This window comes from Canis aureus, chromosome 2 (assembly GCF_053574225.1).
Source record: "Canis aureus isolate CA01 chromosome 2, VMU_Caureus_v.1.0, whole genome shotgun sequence".
Lineage (NCBI taxonomy): Eukaryota > Metazoa > Chordata > Mammalia > Carnivora > Canidae > Canis > Canis aureus.
The window spans coordinates 19748172-19768327 of NC_135612.1; the positions used below are offsets into that span (position 1 = coordinate 19748172).

The window sequence follows — 20156 nt, forward strand, 5'->3', positions numbered from 1 at the left end:
AGAGCTTTTAGTTTAACATTTAGGCAGATCCATGTATACAAAGCTCAAGAGTAAGCCAGAGTTTATAAACAACTTTAGCGGTCATCTCTCCAAATTTCTCCCTTTTCGTTGATATACCCAGTACTTTCTGCCAGAAAGCTAGAGATTTAGTTGTCCTTCTCTTATATGCACCTTACATTACTACACCCTCATCCAGCGTCAAGGAAGAGCACAGACAGAAGAAAGGGAAATGGGTTTGTCCAACCTATATGGGACCCCAGATCCTGACACAGGAAAGTTTCCTCACTCAGAGTTGCAGAATTGTGGATCTCCTGCTGTGATACTCCTGCTGACAGGATACCCCTAAACTTGAGTGTTTCTTTGTCAAGCTGCTGCTGCTATCCATGCTGATGCCCACTTCCAAATTTCAGGATGAGTTCAGTCTAGGCCCGGGGTTACTAGAAGAAATAAAAAGGTAAACTCACTGCCAGTTTGGTTGTACTTCAAATTCTGATCTCCAATTGCTCTGCTGTATACTCTTCCTAGTTCTCAGGTAGCTGCTCAGTGCATTATCTCCAGGATTAATAGGTGCATTCAGTGACAAAGAATAAAGTGTGCTTACTGTATCTTACCCAGCATAAAAAACCCACGGTTAATTTCTGAACAAACTTCATGAGCATGTCATAAATAATAAAATAGTAATAAATATAATAGTGAAGTATGCCATACTACAATTCTGTTTAAGCCATGGCATTTTGTTCTTCATTTTAATATAAGATCTTATATAAATGTAAGACATTTATAAAAACAGAAATTACATACAGTTGCAACTCATTCATTCAGTATAAGAAATATTTATAGGATAGCTACTTCAGGCAAGGTGATTTACTAGGCACTACAGGTATAATACTATTTTACATGGTATTGGAGGCAAACCAGTTGTGAGGCAGTGTAAAAGCCAAGGTACAATAGATATTCTGTTGTTAGTATGATAAATGCTTTACTTGGAAGATCTGGCCATATTCTTCATCTAATTTTAGCCTTGTATTCTTAACTCAGCAGGCAGTCATGTTTACAAGATTTAGGAAAAATTACTATTTTGACAGATTCATCAACTATTTCTTCAAAACTCTGTGTAAGGCCAATTTTTTCATCTAATTATTGAAAAGTGTCCACATTTTACCTCTCTGATCTATGGCTCTATTTTGGGATCCAATTATACAATCGTCTGCTTGCTTAAGGAGTGGGTAGCTAAGTCACTCTTTTGCCATTTCACTAAAGATTATTTTCCTGAACTATTGTGAGTATTATTAACTGATTCATTTACTATCTTTGTAAAAAAAAATTAGCAAATTCAACATTTGAGAAAGCTTTATTAACCAAGCCTGAAAAACCCAGATTGTAAACTATTGTTAAGCAAAAGCCTTCAGAAGACTACTTATTGGAAGCAACAAAGATTTTATTTCTTATCAACATGATTAAGGATTAGGATTATTTTTTGGTTTACTGAATGAAAGTGCTCATATTAGCAGATAATAAATAAAAAGTAACTGATGAACTGGTAAACTATAGTAATATATAGTAACCTGGGCTCATTGCTAAATTTGGCACCGTTAAAGAAAAGTTCTGCCTAAAGGAGGTGTATCAGAGCTTTTTTAAAAAGATTTATTTTAGAGAGGGGGAGAGTACACACATGGGGGGTGGTGTGGAAGGAGAGAGAAACCCAAGCAGAGTCTGTGCTGAGCCTGGAGCCCAACATAGGGCCCAATCTCAGGACTCTGAGATCACAACCCTAAGATTGCAACCTGACCCAAATCCAAGAGTCCCACACCAACTGACTGTGCCATCCAGATACCCCATATCAGAATATGTTAAAACAGGAGCCTTTGTGTGCTTTAGAAATAAAATACACATGTCTGTAACTAAGAAATTCATTAAAGCAGCAAATGTTACTCACTGTAAAATGAGAACATAAAACTCCCCTCAACTCTGCTCCTCAGGAGAAAAAAAAAAAAAAAAAGATTCTAGAATAAGAAGGATTCAGAATAAAATTCTGGCTCTAACTCATTCTGTTTTGGAATCCTGAGCAAGTGACGTAGCTTCTCTAAATGTTGGTATATTCATCTATAAAACAGGTTTATAGTGTAACTTACCTCATACAGTTGCTACAAGAGTAAAATAAGGAGACTTAATGCCTGGCACATAGTATGCAGTAAATGACTACTATTATTATCATTAAAAGAGTTATTGGAGTTCAGCATTTTATCAGAAAGGGAAAATAAATCTTTAATGGGCAAAGACATCTCTGGTGATTATATCCAAGCTACTCACCTGGCAAAGTGATTTTTTATTTTCTTTTCCTTTCATCCTTATGGAGTTATGTGTGGATTTGAGGCTTCCATAATTCTCCCAGTTAGAAGTAATACCAATCCAGTAAAGTTTATTTCTATCCATTCCTTCCATAATTCTCTCAGTTAGATGTAACCAATCCAGTGAAGTTTGTGTCTATCCATTCCTACTATTTTCTATAATGCCTGTTTATTTACTTTTCCCCCCACTCATTTACTTGACGTTCATTTGACCAAATCCTGGGAACCGTGCTAGTAGTGAATAAAAAGATAATTAAGACTCGGCCCACCTCTGAAGGGTACTCAATCTTTAGGAGAAAGGTAAACATTGACATCAAAATTTCAGTAATGTGTCGGAGACATCTTGTATCTGCTCATAAGAGCCAAGTGCTTAAATTCCAGAGATTTTCCAATTGGTTAAACACTGTCATTACTAACAAAAAAATTACATAAAAAAGAATAATTATATTAAAATACAGTTAATATTAAAAACTTATCACTATCATTTTGCTACATTTTACTATTATCTGTGCATTTGTTTACTTACATCTATTATTTCTATATGGTAGAAATCTTATATAATGTTGTGTTACTGTACATCTTTTCCCAATTCCATGCTTCATGATTACCACGTTGGCCATTTTAAATCAGCCCTGATAGAGTATTTACACCATAGGAATTGACAAACATTACAAATTAGGACTTCTTTCCCTAGAGCTACTTTTGTTGAATGGTGCCAGCATAATATTTCTTCTAATTATAACACTGTGATATGTATCATCAGAGGATGTATAAGATGCTATAGGAATACAAATGAATTGATCAATGAACCACTGACTAGAGAAATTAAAGAAGGCTTTGTGGAGAAGGAATATTTGCATTGATGACATTTGGAAGAATTTGACTTTTTAACAATTCCAAGGACTAGGAAACGTCTTTTGAAAACTGTAACAGACTATATTATTGCTCTGAACTATTCACTCCATCTTTCTGTTTTATATCACTACTTACTGCTTTTGGACTTGGCCTTGTAAACTGTTGTAATCAGTGGCATGTTGGTGGACACAAAATAAGTCACCTTGATCAGAAGCTTTAGGAACCCTTACATGTGCTTGCCAGCTCTCTTGCTCTTCTTAACCTTTGCCTAGAGAATGTAATGGTTCATATAAACGCAGTTTCTTCATCCTGGGTGCTAGAATGAGAAGGCATATAAAGCAGAGATGCAACACTTCTCACTAATTTCAAACTGACTATAAATAGCATCAGCTGGCATGTTAACATGAATTAGAAATTAAATCATTGTTGTTGTAAGTTGTTGATATTAGAGAGTCATTTATTACCACAGCATAATATATTGAAAGCTGACTGTTACTTATAAGGTGGGATTTAACATTAGCACTTTCCTGCTTATCATTGCCAAGGAAACTTTCTTGTAAGCAAAATGAATCTGTGATACACCCAAAATGCTTTCAGATCATGTTTAGATACTCCTCCTACGTAACTTCTGATGGCACAAAGTACCAGGCAGACTTTGGTATGGTCACTCTGAAAGCAGGAAACTATAGAAAATAGATGGTGAGGATTCTGAAATCACACTACCTATATTAAAATTTTTGCTTAAAGCCAACGCTGCATAAAACTCAAGTGTGCGTATATCATCAAAGAATTAAAACAAGAAAGAACCTACATAGTCGTATCACGCAGCTTCTTGTCCGTAAACCCAAAGCTCAAGGAAGTGGAATGATTTTTGTAAGAAGTGAGCTAAGAAGCTGGGATACAGTTCAGGTTCTCTAATTTCCAAGGTAATTTTTATCTTCTAAATAATAATAGTAGTAATACATCTCTAACACTTATTACATATTTGCTATGAGCAACAGTCTGATTTTAATTTCTTTGTAAATATAAATTCATTTAACCCATTTAACTTGTTTAATAAAAATGAAAAAACAACTAAGAGTTAAGCATTATTAATATTTAATTTATCTAATAGGAATCTTAAAGAACTCACCCATGATTACACAGCTTTAAAGTATCATTAATCATAGCCTCACATTTTATCACTGGGGCCAATTTGCCCTGCTCATATTGCTCCATGAAGTACTAAGAGACTGGAACTATAAACAGGACATTCTTGTCTTTCTGAGAGCTAGCATGTCATTTTTTTCTTACAAAGATCACACTGTTGCTTTAATCTGAATAAAATTGCATTTGATTTTGAGAGATGCATCACTTCTCAAATTACTATCTGCTCTAATCAAAACTACCTCCTCAAAAGACAGCTCCCCCCACCCCCCCACCCCCGCCCGTAGGGAGGGATATTTATTTTGTGGCTTTGACTTAGTGTTCTCTTCAAGAATACCAGAAAGTAATGACTCATAACTTGATAAAAGTCCATTAGAGAATTATAATATGTTTTAGAGAATGATAATATGCGTTGCTATTTTTTAAAGAGTTACCACCTTCAAGTTCATGTCAGCAAAGAAATGTATAGATGTGCCCAAGAGATAAAAATGTTTATTTTTCAATTTTATTGGTTGCATCAACCAAAATTTCTCTCCTTTATCATTCAGAAATTTTAAAAATTATGAGGATCAGTTTACAATAACTTTTGATGTTAACCAGATAGGAGCTGAGAGTATTTTGACACTGGAGAATACTCAAGAAATTAGCCTAAGGCTTGCATTTTTCTTTTGCTTTCAGAGGAAGCTCCCTGAAAGTGGAGGGGAAATGGTCTTCTCATTCTTCCAGCTTCTTGATTGCTTTCTTTTTCCAGTTCACTTTGCATTTGAAGACATGGTTTTATGAAAGAATTCCTCAACAATTTAGAAGTTAATCCTTATGGTTAAGAAACTACCTGATGGAATTATTCTCCTGTTCTTCCAGTTGCCTCTATTCCCCCAGCCCTTCCCCAAAGCTTCCCACCTTTGGGACAAACGGCCACAGATGTGCAGCAGTCTAGGAATTTGACAGGACGGCATCCTGGTGCATCCCATCTATTTCAAAGTGCTCTCAAAGTATATCAACTCACAGTGTCATCAAAATTTTAGATATTTCTCTAAGCAAAACTCAAACCCACTATTGTTTTTTGTCTTGGGGAACACTGGAGCCCAGAGAATATAGGGAAATTGCTCCAAGCATCCAGAAAAGTATGACTGATAAAAGTATTAGAATCTAATGTACACTTTGTATCAAGAGACTGAAGCATCTCATTAATTAATCTTTTCATTTCAGTTTAACTTTCTTAGCATTTCCTTTGCTTCTTTAACCACCAAACATTCTGATCCCCCTTATCACCTGCATTTATATAGGGTAAAATGTCATCATCATTTTGTGTCCAGTGAAGTGAAGAAAAAATAAGAACAGAGTTTCACTGAGTTTTCCTGAACTGCTTTTACTTTTAGATGAAAATCCTTTTTATATAGGATTTATCTTATCTTTTATCTTTAAGATTTACCACCTGATAATGAATAGAAGTTAGTTGAGAGTTTACTTATATTAGTACTAGAATTCATTCATTGAGCTTTCTTTAATACAAGAAAAGCATAGAATTAGGAATTATGCTAAAGAAAGAGGGTGTCATAAATGGTGGAGCAACTTGTTTTGATGATTAAATTTAATTCTAGGCCTTTGGTTTAGAAAACTGCTTTTAATATCTCTGCTTTAGAATTTGATCTAGTAGAATATGCTAGTTTCTTTTATTTCTTTATAAGCTTACATCTTTCTCAATCATTCATATATATATATATGTATATATATATATATGTACACACACACACACACACTTTATTTTTTATTCAATTGTTACTTTAGCAGTGTCTGCAATTAAGAACCAGCTCACTAAATGAACTGTAATTATTGCAAATTGTGGTAAGCACCAGTAATTAAAATGTTGCAGTAATGCTAGCCAGCTTTGCTAGATGCCCTTTGAGGGTAGCATAAAATGATATTATGTCTTTAACTGGTATTTGTATTACAGATGAGAAAACCTGGAAATTCAGGCCTTCAGAATCCTTTGGCTGTCTTTAGAGCATAATATAAAGTGGGGATTAGCAGTTATCTAGTGAATTCAAACTGGGAAGATAGTCAATTTGGTTAATTCCACAGCGAAAGTGGCTTTTTCTTTAAAATGTGCAATCTTTAGGGCATAAACATACATGGCTTCCCCATGAGGGGAAAATGAACAATAAACTCTAATCTCTTCTTTGTGTTTGCAAGACACTAATAGTGAGCCTTCTGGGTACAAAAGCAAGACGGAACTCCTTTAATCCGCACCCATCTTTTGAGGATCCTCACCCAGCTGCTACCCCCATGAACTCTCCAGCTGTGCAGTCATTTGGCAGAGTGCACTGTTATGCATAACTGAAGCTATTTGTGTGTGACTCCAATACAACTGGTGAATAGAGACTGTCCACAAGGAAACCCCGCAACTTTCTGCAAGTGAAAGACAATGGATGTGTGGTCATGAAAAAGACCTAAATTTCACTTTTAGCATTGACTGAATCCATTAGTTAACATATTTGGTTATTTGCTTTTTTTCTACGTTTGCTCAAGGTGATCCAAAAAATGCCATCTGATTAACCAAAGGTTGTGAATTAGAGAAAGAGAAGGTAATATGTTTGTAAAAACAGTGCTAATGAATAGGTATTACATTTCATAAGATTTAAGTACAGTAAATCTCCACAAGGTCCTCAGAGAATATAGAGATTTGGAGTTGGGGATAATGTTGTCATGCTACAAAGTGAAAGACATTTGCCACCTTGTGACCTTGAAAATCATCTGGTATCCAAAATCATTCCAATTACAGAATCCAATGCACAGATCTTCTCATCCTGGCCATGATAGGTTATTGAATATTGGAATAATTCTCCCACCATAAGCAATTTTGAATCTAGAGAAAAAGTGAAAATCAACTGATTTTAGAGATAGCATAAGACACAGTACAGCAGGTTTGATCTTTGAGAGAAGGTAAACATACCAAATTAGTTATCCGGTCTCCCCAGCATTCTGCCTGGGGGCATTTCTCAAATTGCAGCATAGGAAACTAGACTCCAAACAGAGTGCTGGTCTCTCTAGTTAGAGGAAAGAGAAACCAGATTTATGGCTGCTGAGGTGAAGAGATTCTGTAAAGGTAGGATATTAGAAAACAAGGAGCAGCACAAGGAAGCCCCAGGCATTTGCATAGGGGTACCCTTCAATCTTTGGCCAAGTAAGAAGCTGGGCATACATAGGGTAAAACTCCATAGTACTGAGGTACTTAGGAGATGATATAAATTGTAGAGTATTCAGTGCTAGAAGACTTTGAAGTTCCAAGAGCCAGAGTGGAAGCATTTCTTTGAAAAACCCCGTCACTTAGATGAAACCGTAGAAAGGCCATTCCTTAAGAGTAGGATAGGCCCAGCCCTAAAATAAGGGTTACTCTAGAACCATTTTAATAAAGCATAAAACTGAGCTTCAACAAAATCACATTGCACTACCAGCAAATTAACTGCCTGCTAGAACAAGCCTCAATACTTTTGAAAGGCAGCATAATTTAGACTAAGTAATACACTATTCATAATGCCCAAAATTCAATAAAAAATTACAGGATATGCAAGAAGACTTTCAAAAGATGACACAGAACCAGGAGAATTACAGTGGATAGAAATGAACCCAGATGTGACACGGGTGTTGGAATTAGTCACATAGTGACTTTAAAATCGTTACATAAATATATTGATGGGTTTAAATGAAAAGATAATGTGTGGAAAGATAGAAATATATTTTTCAACAGGGATATATAAACAATGAAAAAAAAGGAAATTTAAAAACTGAAAATAATATAAATTGAAATAAACATTCCAAATGCGTAAGCTTAATAGCAGATTGGACACTTAAGATCAGTTAATAAAAACTATCCAATTTGAAGCACGGAGAGAAAATCCAATTGACTTGTGGCATAGTATCAAATGGCATTATATGTATGTGATAATACAGAAGGCAGGAAATGGCAAAAGAAATCTATAGAAAAAAAAATAGTCTCAACAGAGGTCGCCACTTTGTAGGAGAAAGTGACTGGGAAAGGACATGAAGGGAACTTTTAAAGGAAAAACTTTTTGTTTTTGTCCTTTGTGTTTGTTTTAACTTTTTGTCCTTTGAAGGGAAAATGAAAATGTCCTTTATTTTAAAAAGGATGTGAGTCACAGAGTTGTATTTGTAAAATCTCATTGAGCTATATTCTCATGGTCTATTCACTGTAAACTGTACTTAAGAAAAAGGGGGATAATCCACTGGACAATAGATATACATCTGATTAGTACAGTGCTGATGTTTAGTGCTTGATAGGTAGATGGACAGATGGATGGATGCATAGCTAGATGGAGAGATGAATGAATAAACAGATAACTAGGTAAGTAATGAGTCCTCTCCTCTTTACTCTCATTCAATTTATGTGTCAGGTGTTTTTCCAGGTGCTGAGGTTAGAGTTGTGACAAAGCAGAAAAAATTCTGTTTTCTAGTGTTCACATTTTTTTATGGTAGAGCCTTGGCTCAACTTCAATTTCAGGTTCACATTATTTCCCAAATTGGAGCACAACTACCTCCAATGTGTACCTTGTACACATGCCAGAGTACAGTTATTAAGATCTATATCTGACTTGTTACTCCTATATACTTTTCGATACTTCAGGTACATGAATTTATTTACACTTTTCATCACATTCAACTATATCTGTACCTTAATATGCTATACTCTAGTCATATAAAATTACTTTCTTTTATGTCTTTTACTGTATGTCTTTGTATAAGAGATTCCTTCAGCCTAGAATATCCTTCCTCTTCTCAATCTTCATCCTCAAATGTCTCCTTGCAGATTTCATAATCATTCTTCAGAGATGCTCAAGAGATCTCTTGACATTTTCTTGACGTCCTAGACAGCAGTAAACTTTTCCAGATTTCTTTTAAATGCTTTCCCTAGTTATTGTGTATAGGTTTGTCTGTAAGCTGGGTGTTGCTACAGGTTACTGAGCCATAAACAGATTATACATGTGGACGTATCAAAAAAAAAAAGGATACAGTGGAAGAACTGGAGGTGTAATACCAAATAAAACACTGGTGGTTCAAAAGATTCTACTCAGGAGGGAGCAGAGGGAAAAGTAGGATGTTCAAAACCAGAAGTGGAACCCAGTGTTTGCCAGGGACATTAGCCAGCTACCACGTACAACAGACTGGACTCCATTTATATCTGAATCCCAAAGGCACATGTATCTTCTAGGGGCTAGGTGTAAAAAGGGCTAGGCTATAAACCAACAGCAGGCTGATTAAAATTTATGCAAGGAGAGTTAATGGCCAAGAGCCCTGGATGTGGGAAACATTTTTGCCCTCCACCACAAAAGAAATTTATGACAAATTTTAATCCACAGTAGACTGGAATAATACTGTTGCCATTTAACAGGCTATGTGATACAGGTAGCTGCTCTGGGGGAGTTAGGGAGCAGAGTCCCACCTTCTCCAAAAAAAGAGTTTGTTTTACTAGTTGTTAGATTGTTTCCCTTTTGAGGCAATAAGGCCCTGGAGGTTTTACTAAATTTTTTTTCTGTATCTTCTATTATATGTGGCCCATTGTAGGCACTGAAAGTTCTCCTTTAATAATAAATTAACAGTTTTCAGTAAGTGGAGCAGTATTCACACAAAGGTTTCTTTAGTGCTTAGACATGCATTCTTTGTTTGGGATTGTGATGAGTTTTGTTGCCATGAGAACATTTTGCCATGAGAACATTGTCAAGACAGTAATCTAAAGATGTCACATCCAAATATCAAGCAAATAGATCAGTTCAAAATCAATTAATAATCTTTATATAGATAAATGATATTTATTCTATATTTTTCATTTCATAACTGATTATTTTAATATCATTTATAATTTTCCTAGTATATGAAGCTATTCTCTGCCCTTGAGAAGATTGGATTTCCTAGATATTTCACAGCATTTTGCCCATGTTGTTCTGTGGAACACTGGTTTAAGGAGACAGATGCACTATGTGAGGATATGGATTTTAGAAGTAAAGGCATCCTGATCTCTGTCTAGAAGATTCACAATGCATATTAATATGCGAAAGGCTCCAAGAAGTCCTGGGGTAGCGGGGGTGATTTTTAACACACAGATTCCTAAAGAGTTTATGACAAAACACTTTCTTCATGACAGATATGTGACATTTGGAGCACTGCTTCCTGAGAGTAACAGTTTAAGAGATTTCTCCTAAAGAATAATAGTTATCTTCTTTGGAAAGACACAGAACCAAATATAATGAAATTACAACAGTATTTAGAGTCAGAAGTCATAGGTTTCTTTTTTTTTTTTTAAAATTTTTATTTATTTATGATAGTCACACACAGAGAGAGAGAGAGGCAGAGACATAGGCAGAGGGAGAAGCAGGCCCCATGCACCGGGAGCCCAACGTGGGATTCGATCCCGGGTCTCCAGGATCGCGCCCTGGGCCAAAGGCAGGTGCTAAACTGCTGCGCCACCCAGGGATCCCCAGAAGTCATAGGTTTCAATCACCCAAACCAGTTTTGACTTTGTCATCTGGAAAAGTTCTTTAAGGTTTATAATCTTTGAACATTATAAAGACTATCCTGCAGGTATAAGATGCTCAACAAATACTAGTTTTATTTTACTTACTTTATAATCCCCTTGATGATGGACCAAGTGCCAGACTGTGGACCCAGCTGGAGTTGACCATCCCTTAAACAAGGGATGGGCCTCCCTGGGAGCACCTGTGCTTCTAGAGAGCCAGGTGGGGTACAGTGATATTGAGACTAGGCAGGAGATACGTGGGGAAGTGGTTAGTCCACCCACACATTCTCACATGTTGCAAAACGCAGCTGGTGATTATTCTCTCAAGAGAAGGCTACTAGCATGCATACCAATGAAAAAAAGTCCTCAGGTCTTGTTTGGCACGTGTGCCTTAATTACTAACCCCTGCCTTAGAAAGGTCAACAAAGAAGTTCTTTCCTTTTCTGTGAAACAATCATAAAATCAGCCAGAAGCATTAAGGTCAATACTTTTCAAATATATTACCTGGAAATTTCTTTAGGCTCTATGTGCAACATCGTCTGTAAGCTTTTTCTGTATTAAAATATCCAATGCTAGTTACAAATCAAAATGTTGAGCAAGTACTAAAACTTTAAATATGGTTTTCCACAAATTTTAAACAGATGCAGCTTTAACCTAAAAGTCTTTTGTATCCATTTCCTCATTCTCTTTGTCCTAAGAAATGGCTGGTATGGACATTTTGGTGAAAGGGGTGTTCTGACTAAAATGGAGCTTAGTCTCTCTGAGGCTACCAACCCATTATACGCCCTCTCCCCATCCCATTCCACCTCCCATGCCCCATTCCCAACTCATAGCAAAACGTGAGCAAAAGCACATGCCGTATAGGCTGTGTCTTTTTTAGGGAAAAAAAAAAAAAAAGCCCCCTTTGTCAATTTTCCTCACACATCAAACATACCTTCACAAGGATGATAACAAATTGAACAGTATAAGCTAAAAGGTGCAAAAGCCTGAAAATTAAATGTTTAAAAAATAAAACTATGTTTTTTCTCTTGGAAATCTAGAGTAACGATGTTGAATCCAGAACTTACATATTTCTAGGGAATAATTCTATAGTCAAGCCCAATGTCAGATAAATTGTGATTCCTGTTGGGAAGGATGCCTGTGTAAGGCACACAGTAAGTTCTGTAAAAGAAAAAGACAACCCAGAACAAATATTTTTACTCATCCTTTTTCCTTTCCTTTTTCTTTCTTTCTTTCCTTTTTTTTTTTTTTTTTTTTTTTGTAATGAGCATATGAAGTAGTTCCAGATGGTGAGCAAGTGGCCAGACTCAAACAAGTTGCTAAGCTTGCTGGCATAAGAGAACCTGCTCAGTGGTGACATACAAGTACAGAACCCCCACAGTCCTGCTTCCTGGTGAAAACTGGAGAGAACAAACTAACAATAGAGAAATGAGTACTGTAATTTATCTTGGAGGCCATTTAGGTTGTTTATCCCAAACTACATTTTGATTCCAGTTACAGTTTAATTATGAGTATTTGTTCTCTAACAGAGACTAAACAAAGGGTAACTATTTTCTTTTATCTTTTCTTTGTTATGAAAATTTCAGTTTCATGTTTGCCTCTCCTCTCTCCTTAAATAGTGTCTCATGCTATGTAAACGCATTCAGCTCAATTTCTTCCCATTCGGATGAAGTCTCTAAAACTAACAATAAGAGCAGGAGTTTTTACATACAACGAATGTGTGACTTAATAAGGCGTATGTATTTCTTCAAGCTTTTATTGCATATATCTGATGAGTCCCTTCAGTTGTAAAGGAGACCCCACCAAGACTCTGGGCATCAAACAACTGTCATAAATTTTTACAGTAGAACAAACCCACTGAGTCTAACTACCCCTCTCCAGCTGTAACCGGCAAGGTGTTTTTGTTTCTGATCATGAAATGGGAAGTTATAAAGATATAGAAGGAATGTGGGTTATGTTCATTCTCTTTTGTGTGTCTCCCGCAGTTTCTGTCCCAGGCCAGCAGTGATGGATTTGCTTTGTTTCAGAGCCCACAGTCCACTTGCAAAACATGTTCTGTATCTGGTTTTGCAGCTGTTCAAAGGTTAGTTTCAGCACATAATTTTTGTCAAATATACTGCTGAGGAGATTTTTCTTCCATCTACAACACCCTACAAAATGCTTGCTGCTACTTTCTGTGATGGGAAATCACATTTTCTTCTCTCTATGCTATAGGTGGGGCCCCTGAGACTTGCTCAGCCATCTCTGGATTCCGCTTAAATTATAGTGATGGAGAATATTTGAGAGCCGGTCCTTTTTTGGTAGAAAAGACACTTCCAGTTTGGGTTGAAAGTGAAACAAAATTCTACATTGCTTTCAAAAATTAATAATTAAAATTTGAAAAATATATAAAACGTGTGCAACTATTTAAAAAGAACTTCTTGACTATAGAGAGCCCATAATTTTAATATTTAATACACTTTTCCTACAACAAGAGTAATACATTTTAATTGTTTTCATCTATCACTTGCATTACTGATCAGGGTTTTTTTTCTTTTTTTAAGTAAACCTTTTATGTATTTTTGGGTTCTTTTTTTGTGACTGTTCTCCTATAAAAACTATTTCCATTGCTATCTGTGTTTTGCATGGTCTTCCTTTTTATTTTGTCATGAAAGGTTTTCATATTTCAGTTCAGATCAACTAAGATCGTCACGTGGTTTCACATGTGTAGTTGATACACATTTATTGAACAAGAAGGAAATGGACACAGTTTTTTTGATCAATAATAATCTGTATTTCATTCTATATGTCAACAGTAAAGGTATACATTGCATTAAGTTGGGTTTATTTTTCAAAACTTCATCTGTGGTCTTTGAACAATGAAAGGTATTTTGAATACATACATACTCAGTGCTCAATTCTTACTGATGCAAATTCAGACTCCTCTGCCCATAGCCCACACATTCCACATGACACCACAAGTGATCAGATAGGAGTTTGAGGGTATTCACTTTGGATTTGCAAATCTCAATTTATTCATATACTTAACTACTACGTGTCAGATGTTCAAGTCATTTAAATTTCTGAGTCTCTTTCCCAACTCTAAAATAGACATAATATTTACCTCATAGGTTTGTCATAAAGGATTATAAAATAAAAATGTATAAACATATATAATTTATAAATTAAATACACTCAGAAAACATGAAGCATGATAATTGTGATGATTATTAACAGTTATTTCCATGCAATAATTTGACACAGAAATTGAAACATATTCAATTATATTGAATATTTAAAACATTTCTACTGAAATGGACTTGTAATTTACCAAAAGGTATTATTCTACCAAGAAAGTGAACATCATATTTTAGGTACTGACTTCTTGAAAACTATTTTTAAAGGAAGGTTTTTTGTTCTATTGTGACAACTATAAAATTTTAATATAATCATGAAAAGAAAGAGCTTTGAGATGCTCATTCAGTTGAGTGTCCGACTCTTGATTTCAGCTCAGGTCATGATCTCGGGGTTGTGAGATCCAGCCACAGGTCCCAGCGTGGAGCCTGCTTATGATTCTTTCTCTCCCTTTACTCCTCTCCCCACTACTCTTCCCCACTTGCATGTGTTGCTTACGCTCTCTAAAAAAAAAAAGAGAAAGAAAGAAAGAAAGTTTTCCTATGATTTCTCAACTTGAAAACTTTAAAGCACCCTAGGACAAAACTTAAAAGGGAGTGACTTTTCTAGGTATCTGAGGGCTCCTGTATCCACATTTAGGACTTCATTGATCATATGAAAACAAGTTGATTCCTTCTTTAAGGTAATGTAACTTTTAATTTGAAATAAATTGTTTCTCTCAAGAAATTTCAGGAGAAAAAAGGTAAAGAGTACACTTGACAATACAAGGAAGGTAAACAATAGATATAGAATAACTTTCTGAAAAGTTATTTTTTTAATAAAAAAAAGTCTTAAAATATGATTATAATACAACTTATTTAAATAAACTGTAGTTGGGATCCCTGGGTGGCGCAGCGGTTTGGCGCCTGCCTTTGGCCCAGGGCGCGATCCTGGGGACCCGGGATGGAATCCCACCTCGGGCTCCCAGTGCATGGAGCCTGCTTCTCCCTCTGCCTATGTCTCTGCCTCTCTCTCTCTGTGACTATCATAAATAAATAAATAAATAAAAATTTAAAAAATAAATAAACTATAGTTATTTGCTGGTAATACATTTTTTGGGGAAAGAGTTCATCATCTGTACTATATAGTGCAAAAACTATGGGTATTTGGTGACTCCAGTTGCAACAGATATTTATCAGGTGCCATCCTGGAACTAGGAAAGGCACTGGGGAAGCAGCAATGAGTAGAATACAGATTCCTTTCCTTAAGGATATCACTGCATCTAGAGGCAGATACATAACAAATATTTAGAACATACTAATTGTTGCCATAGAGATTGTGTATAGTCCATGGAGACATAGTGAAGAGTGTGCATCCCAGATCCTCCTAAACCAGTCTATGGGAAAATTCTTAGAGGAGGTGATACAGTCAGAAGAGATATATGGACAAGGCCATAGCTTAATAACTGAAGGATTAAGGTCATGCTTCAGTCATAAGCTTCTCTTTAGTTTCTGTGAGAAACAAGGATCGATATCTGAGCAACATTAACTTGAACATGATAGGTAATCAAAAGAGCCTATTAGGGCTTGGATAAAAGGGAAGGGAAAAATCTCCAGTAGAAGCTAGCTTACCTATTGTTTTCCAAATAGTGCTTTTGCTGTTATGCTACCACTGGTTTGAAAACAGATCTCTCTCTCTCTCTCTCTCTCTCTCTCTCTCTCTCTCCCCTCCCTCCCTCCCTCTTAACAAGAGAAAGAGAGAGAGAGAGAACACATGTGTCCAAGTTGAGAGGGGCAGGGGCAGAGGAAGAGAGAGAGAGAGAGAGAGAAAATCTTAAGCAGGCTCCATATCCAGCATGGATCCCACCATGGGCCTTCATATCAAGATCCTGAGATTATGACCTGAACTGAAATCAAGAGTTGTACACTGAACTGACTAAACCACCCAGGAACCCCAGAAAACAGATTTTTAAAGCATTATCTCTGTTCATTATCTCTTGGTTTTTATTCACTTTGAACTGAGAGTTACTGTGAAGAGTTCATATATTTCTGCTACTTCTAATTTCTTATCTCAGTTTAATATATGTAGAAAATCTCTTCTCTCTTTATAAATGCAATGGATGAATTATATTTCTCATTTATAAATGAAACTATTCCTGATGGACTTTAAGTATTTTAAAACCTATCTCAGTGGGGATGCATCTGAAAGATATTCTTACCCTCCCAAAGCACTATAATGGTAGTAATTTGGCTACATGCAGGATTCATTTTTTTATTGCAAAGTTCTTGTAGCCTCCTCACATTGTCAACAGGGAGAGGGAGTTCCTTCACCACAAAACCTTTGGAATTGTTAGTATTTTGAGAATACAGTGAATGGGATTTCCTAATGTCTCTTCTCAGATTTTGGCAACTGGGGTGGTGACCAGAGAATTCTTGATGCTGAGCCCTCAGGTCTGGATCATGTTTCCTGTTCATTATACTGTGGTCTGATGTTGGTAGTTTTTAATTTCCAGAACAAGAAACATCTGTTTAAAACTTTTTTTGTAACAATTGATAGGAATTTTTCATTAACTATTGGAATGAGCTTTTTTGATGAGATTATATTAATTTCTGTTATTCTTTTGATCATACTAATTTCTTCTTAATATTTGCTTATGGTACTCTGTTGTCTTTAAATGCAAAATAATAAATGCAGTAGATGAAATAGCACTGACCATATAGCTTAACAAATAGACTACTGTAATTATAAACAACTAAGTAGGTACATAAATATTATATCACTTGGGCAGCCTGAGTGGCTCAGCAGTTTGGCATCTGCCTTCAGCCCAGGGCATGATCCTAGAGACAAGGGATCGAATCCCGCATCAGGCTCCCTGCATGGAGCCTGCTTCTCCCTCTGCCTGTGTCTCTGCCTCTCTCTGTGTGTCTCTCATGAATAAATAAATAAAAAAATCTTTAAAAAATATATATATCAGTTTGGGTCCCTTAGAAGCAGATATAAGACAGAGTAAGAACTGCAAGTGATTTATTGGGAGAAATTCCTATAAAAGATGAAGGAGTGAGTGAGCAGGAAGGCAGGGAAGGCTTTCAGATTATGACCCAAGTTTGATACTTATGAAAGAAGAGGGAAAATAAATAATAAGCTGGAGTAAAAAGAGTATCAGATAATCTGTAGCTCTTGGAAAGTCCTAACCAGGCCAGTGTGTGTAGCCCCAGAGCAAGAACGAACCATTAGTGTGGAGCTGCATTTGGCAAACAAGGCTGGAACCATTTCCCTATAGTGCACTGTCAGAGACTGACAGAAGTTCAGCTAGAATAAGGTCTCAGCAATGCTTGGGTGGAACCAAATATGTGCTCTCTCTTAAGGTAGATCCTGAACAGTGTACATCCATGGCTCCCACCCTGGTCTTTCTCAGTATTTTGCTTCCTATCATAGAAATCTCATTCAATAAAAAAAAAAAAAAAACATAAAATTCCTGTAAAGGATTTAAAAAAACCATTACAGTATAATTAACTATAGCAGTATTTTTAGTTATTTTGACAAAATACGTAGTTTATTGAAAAAAAATGGATTTCAAAGTCCTACTGAAAGAAAACCCTGCTATAAGAGTTAATTATTTTAAAAAGTTATTTAAAATTCATACTTTTGACCTTAAAATGTCTTAGAGCCATTTAATTTTTTCAATACTGATAGAAGTTTGTAAAGATAATTAAAGATACAATTTCTTTGAACAAAATTTAGAATTTTATTTCATCACTGTATTAAAAAGGAGACTAATGCCATTTGGAAAAACATGGATAGACTAGGAAGGCATTATGCTAAGTGAGATAAATCAGAGAGAAAGACCCATACCATGTCCTGTCACATATATATAGAATCTAAACAAAACAAACAAAAAGATGAACTCATAAATACAGAGAACAAATTTGTGGTTGTTAGAGGTCAAGGTGGGTAAAAAAGAAGGTGGTCAAAGGTACAAACTTCCAGTAATAAAATAAATAAGTTATGAGGATGTAATTTGCAGCATGGTGACTATAGTTAATAATACAGTATCATATATTTAAAAGTTGCCAAGAGAGAAGATCTAGAAGTTCTATCGTAAAAATACAAATTATAACAGTGTGGTAATGGATGTTACTTACTGTGGTGATTATTTAACAATATATACAAATATTGAATCATTATGCTGTATGCCTGAAACAACTATAATATTTATGTATATATATCAATTATCTTAATGAAAAAGAATTTTGAAAAAATAAATAATATTGACTAATTTGTGTTAGGTAGTATGGGAATTATATAAAGGTAAACTAAACTTTGAGTTTTGTGTAACCTATCTTTGGAGTTTTCAGCTGTATCTAGTGGTATCAGAATATCTTGATATAGAGGAAAAAAAGAAAAATACATGACCCATGATATACAGTATACAAAGTATATAACAAAACTTGTCTTAGAAAAAAATTTAATGACAGGAGAAATAGTCAAGCACACTCTTAATATCCTTTATCTATTGCGCCTGTCTCCCTATCTACCTCCCTTCTGGAACTTTGTCCTTTGTCTTTTTAAGAGTCTGTTTTTTGTTTGTCTCATATTTTCCTTCATTTGTTTTCCTTTAAATTTCACTTAGGAGGAAAATCATATAATATTGGTCTTTATCTTTCTGACATATTTCTTTTGGCATCATACCCTCTAGGTCTATCTTTGTGGTTGCAAATGTCAAGATCTCATTCTTTTTTATGGCTGAGTAATATTCTATTGTATGTATCTGTGTGTGCATTCTTCTTTATCCATTCATCTATGAATATACACGTGGGTTGCTTCCATTTCTTGGCAATTGTAAATAATGCTGCAATAAACATGGAGGTTCATGTATCTTTTCAAATTAGTATTTTCAATTTATTTGCATAAATACCCAGTAGTGAAATTAATGGATTATATGGTAATTCTATTTTTAGTTTGTTGAAGAAACTTCATCATAATTTCCACAGTGGCTGCATCAATTTGCATTTGCACCAGAGGTGCACAAGGGTTCCTTTTTCTCCATATCCTCACCAACACTTGTTATATCTTGTCTTTTTGATTCTAGCCATTATGACAAGTATTAGGGGACATTTGACTGGGTTTTGATTTTCATTTCCCTGATGGTGAATGATGTTGAGCATCTTTTCATACATCTGTTGGCTATTTGTATGTCTTCTTTGGAAAAATGTCTATTTAGGTCCTCTGCCCATTTTTAATCAGATTATTTGAAGGGTTTTTTTGGTATTGAGTTGTAGAGGTTCTTTATATTTTTTGGCTATTAGCCCCTTATCGGATATATCATTTACAAATATCTTCTCCCATTCAGTAGAATGCCTTTTTTGTTTGTTGAAGGTTTCCTTAACTGCAGAAAAGCTTTTTATTTTGATGTACTCCCATTTGTTTAATTCTGCTTTTGTGTCCTTTGAGAAGACATTTCTAGAAAAATATTGCTATGGCTAATGCCAGAAAAATTACTGCCTCTGTTTTCTTTCAGGAGTTTTATAGTTTCAGGTCTTACTTTAGGTCTTTAGTTCATTTTGAGTTTATTTTTGTGTACGTGTAAGGAAGTGGTCCAGTTTCAAACAAGAAAAACCCCGTAAGGCTATCAGCTGAATTTTAGCAGTAACTTGCAATCCAGAAAGGAGTGGCATGATGTATTCAAAGTGCTGAATGGAAAAAGCCTGCAACCAAGTACAAATCTACTCTACCTGACAAGGTTATCATTAAAAACAGAAGGAAAGATAAGGAGTTTCTCAGACAAACAAAACTTAAAGGAGTTCTTCACCACTAAATCAGCCTTATAAGACATGTTAAAGGGAATACTTTGAATGATAGGGAGAGGTCATGACCATGAATAAGAAAATTATGAAAGGACAAAATTTCATAGGTAAATGCAAATATATAGATAAATCACTTTTAACCAGTATGGAGGTTAAAGTACAAAAGCAGCAAAATCAATTATATCTATAAAAAAAATCAGTTAAAGGATTCACAGAATAAAAGAATATAAAGTATGACATCATGTACATAAAACATGGTGGGGGAAAATAAAAATTTAGTGCTTTCAGAATATGTTCAAACTTCAGCAGCCATCAACTTGATATAGACTGCTCTACGTATAAGATGCTATATATGAACTTCATTGTAATCACAAAGCAAAA

At 35.3% G+C, this 20156-nt stretch overlaps 1 protein-coding gene across 10 annotated transcripts in view; it reads left to right on the plus strand.

The window, feature by feature from the left end:
• The window catches only part of LOC144293967 (uncharacterized), a 1010193-nt gene that overhangs the window by 820973 nt on the left and 169064 nt on the right, over positions 1–20156 (plus strand). For 5 of the 10 annotated variants that reach the window (XM_077865362.1, XM_077865366.1, XM_077865376.1 and 2 more), the window contains one exon: positions 12864–12961. The exons of 3 other annotated variants lie outside the window; for them this stretch is intronic. In XM_077865362.1, coding sequence (XP_077721488.1) covers positions 12864–12961 — 98 coding nt within the window. Of the gene's footprint in view, positions 1–12863; positions 12962–13092; positions 13217–20156 lie in introns of those variants that run through there. 2 more of the 10 variants (XM_077865421.1, XM_077865410.1) reach the window with 1 other exon arrangement.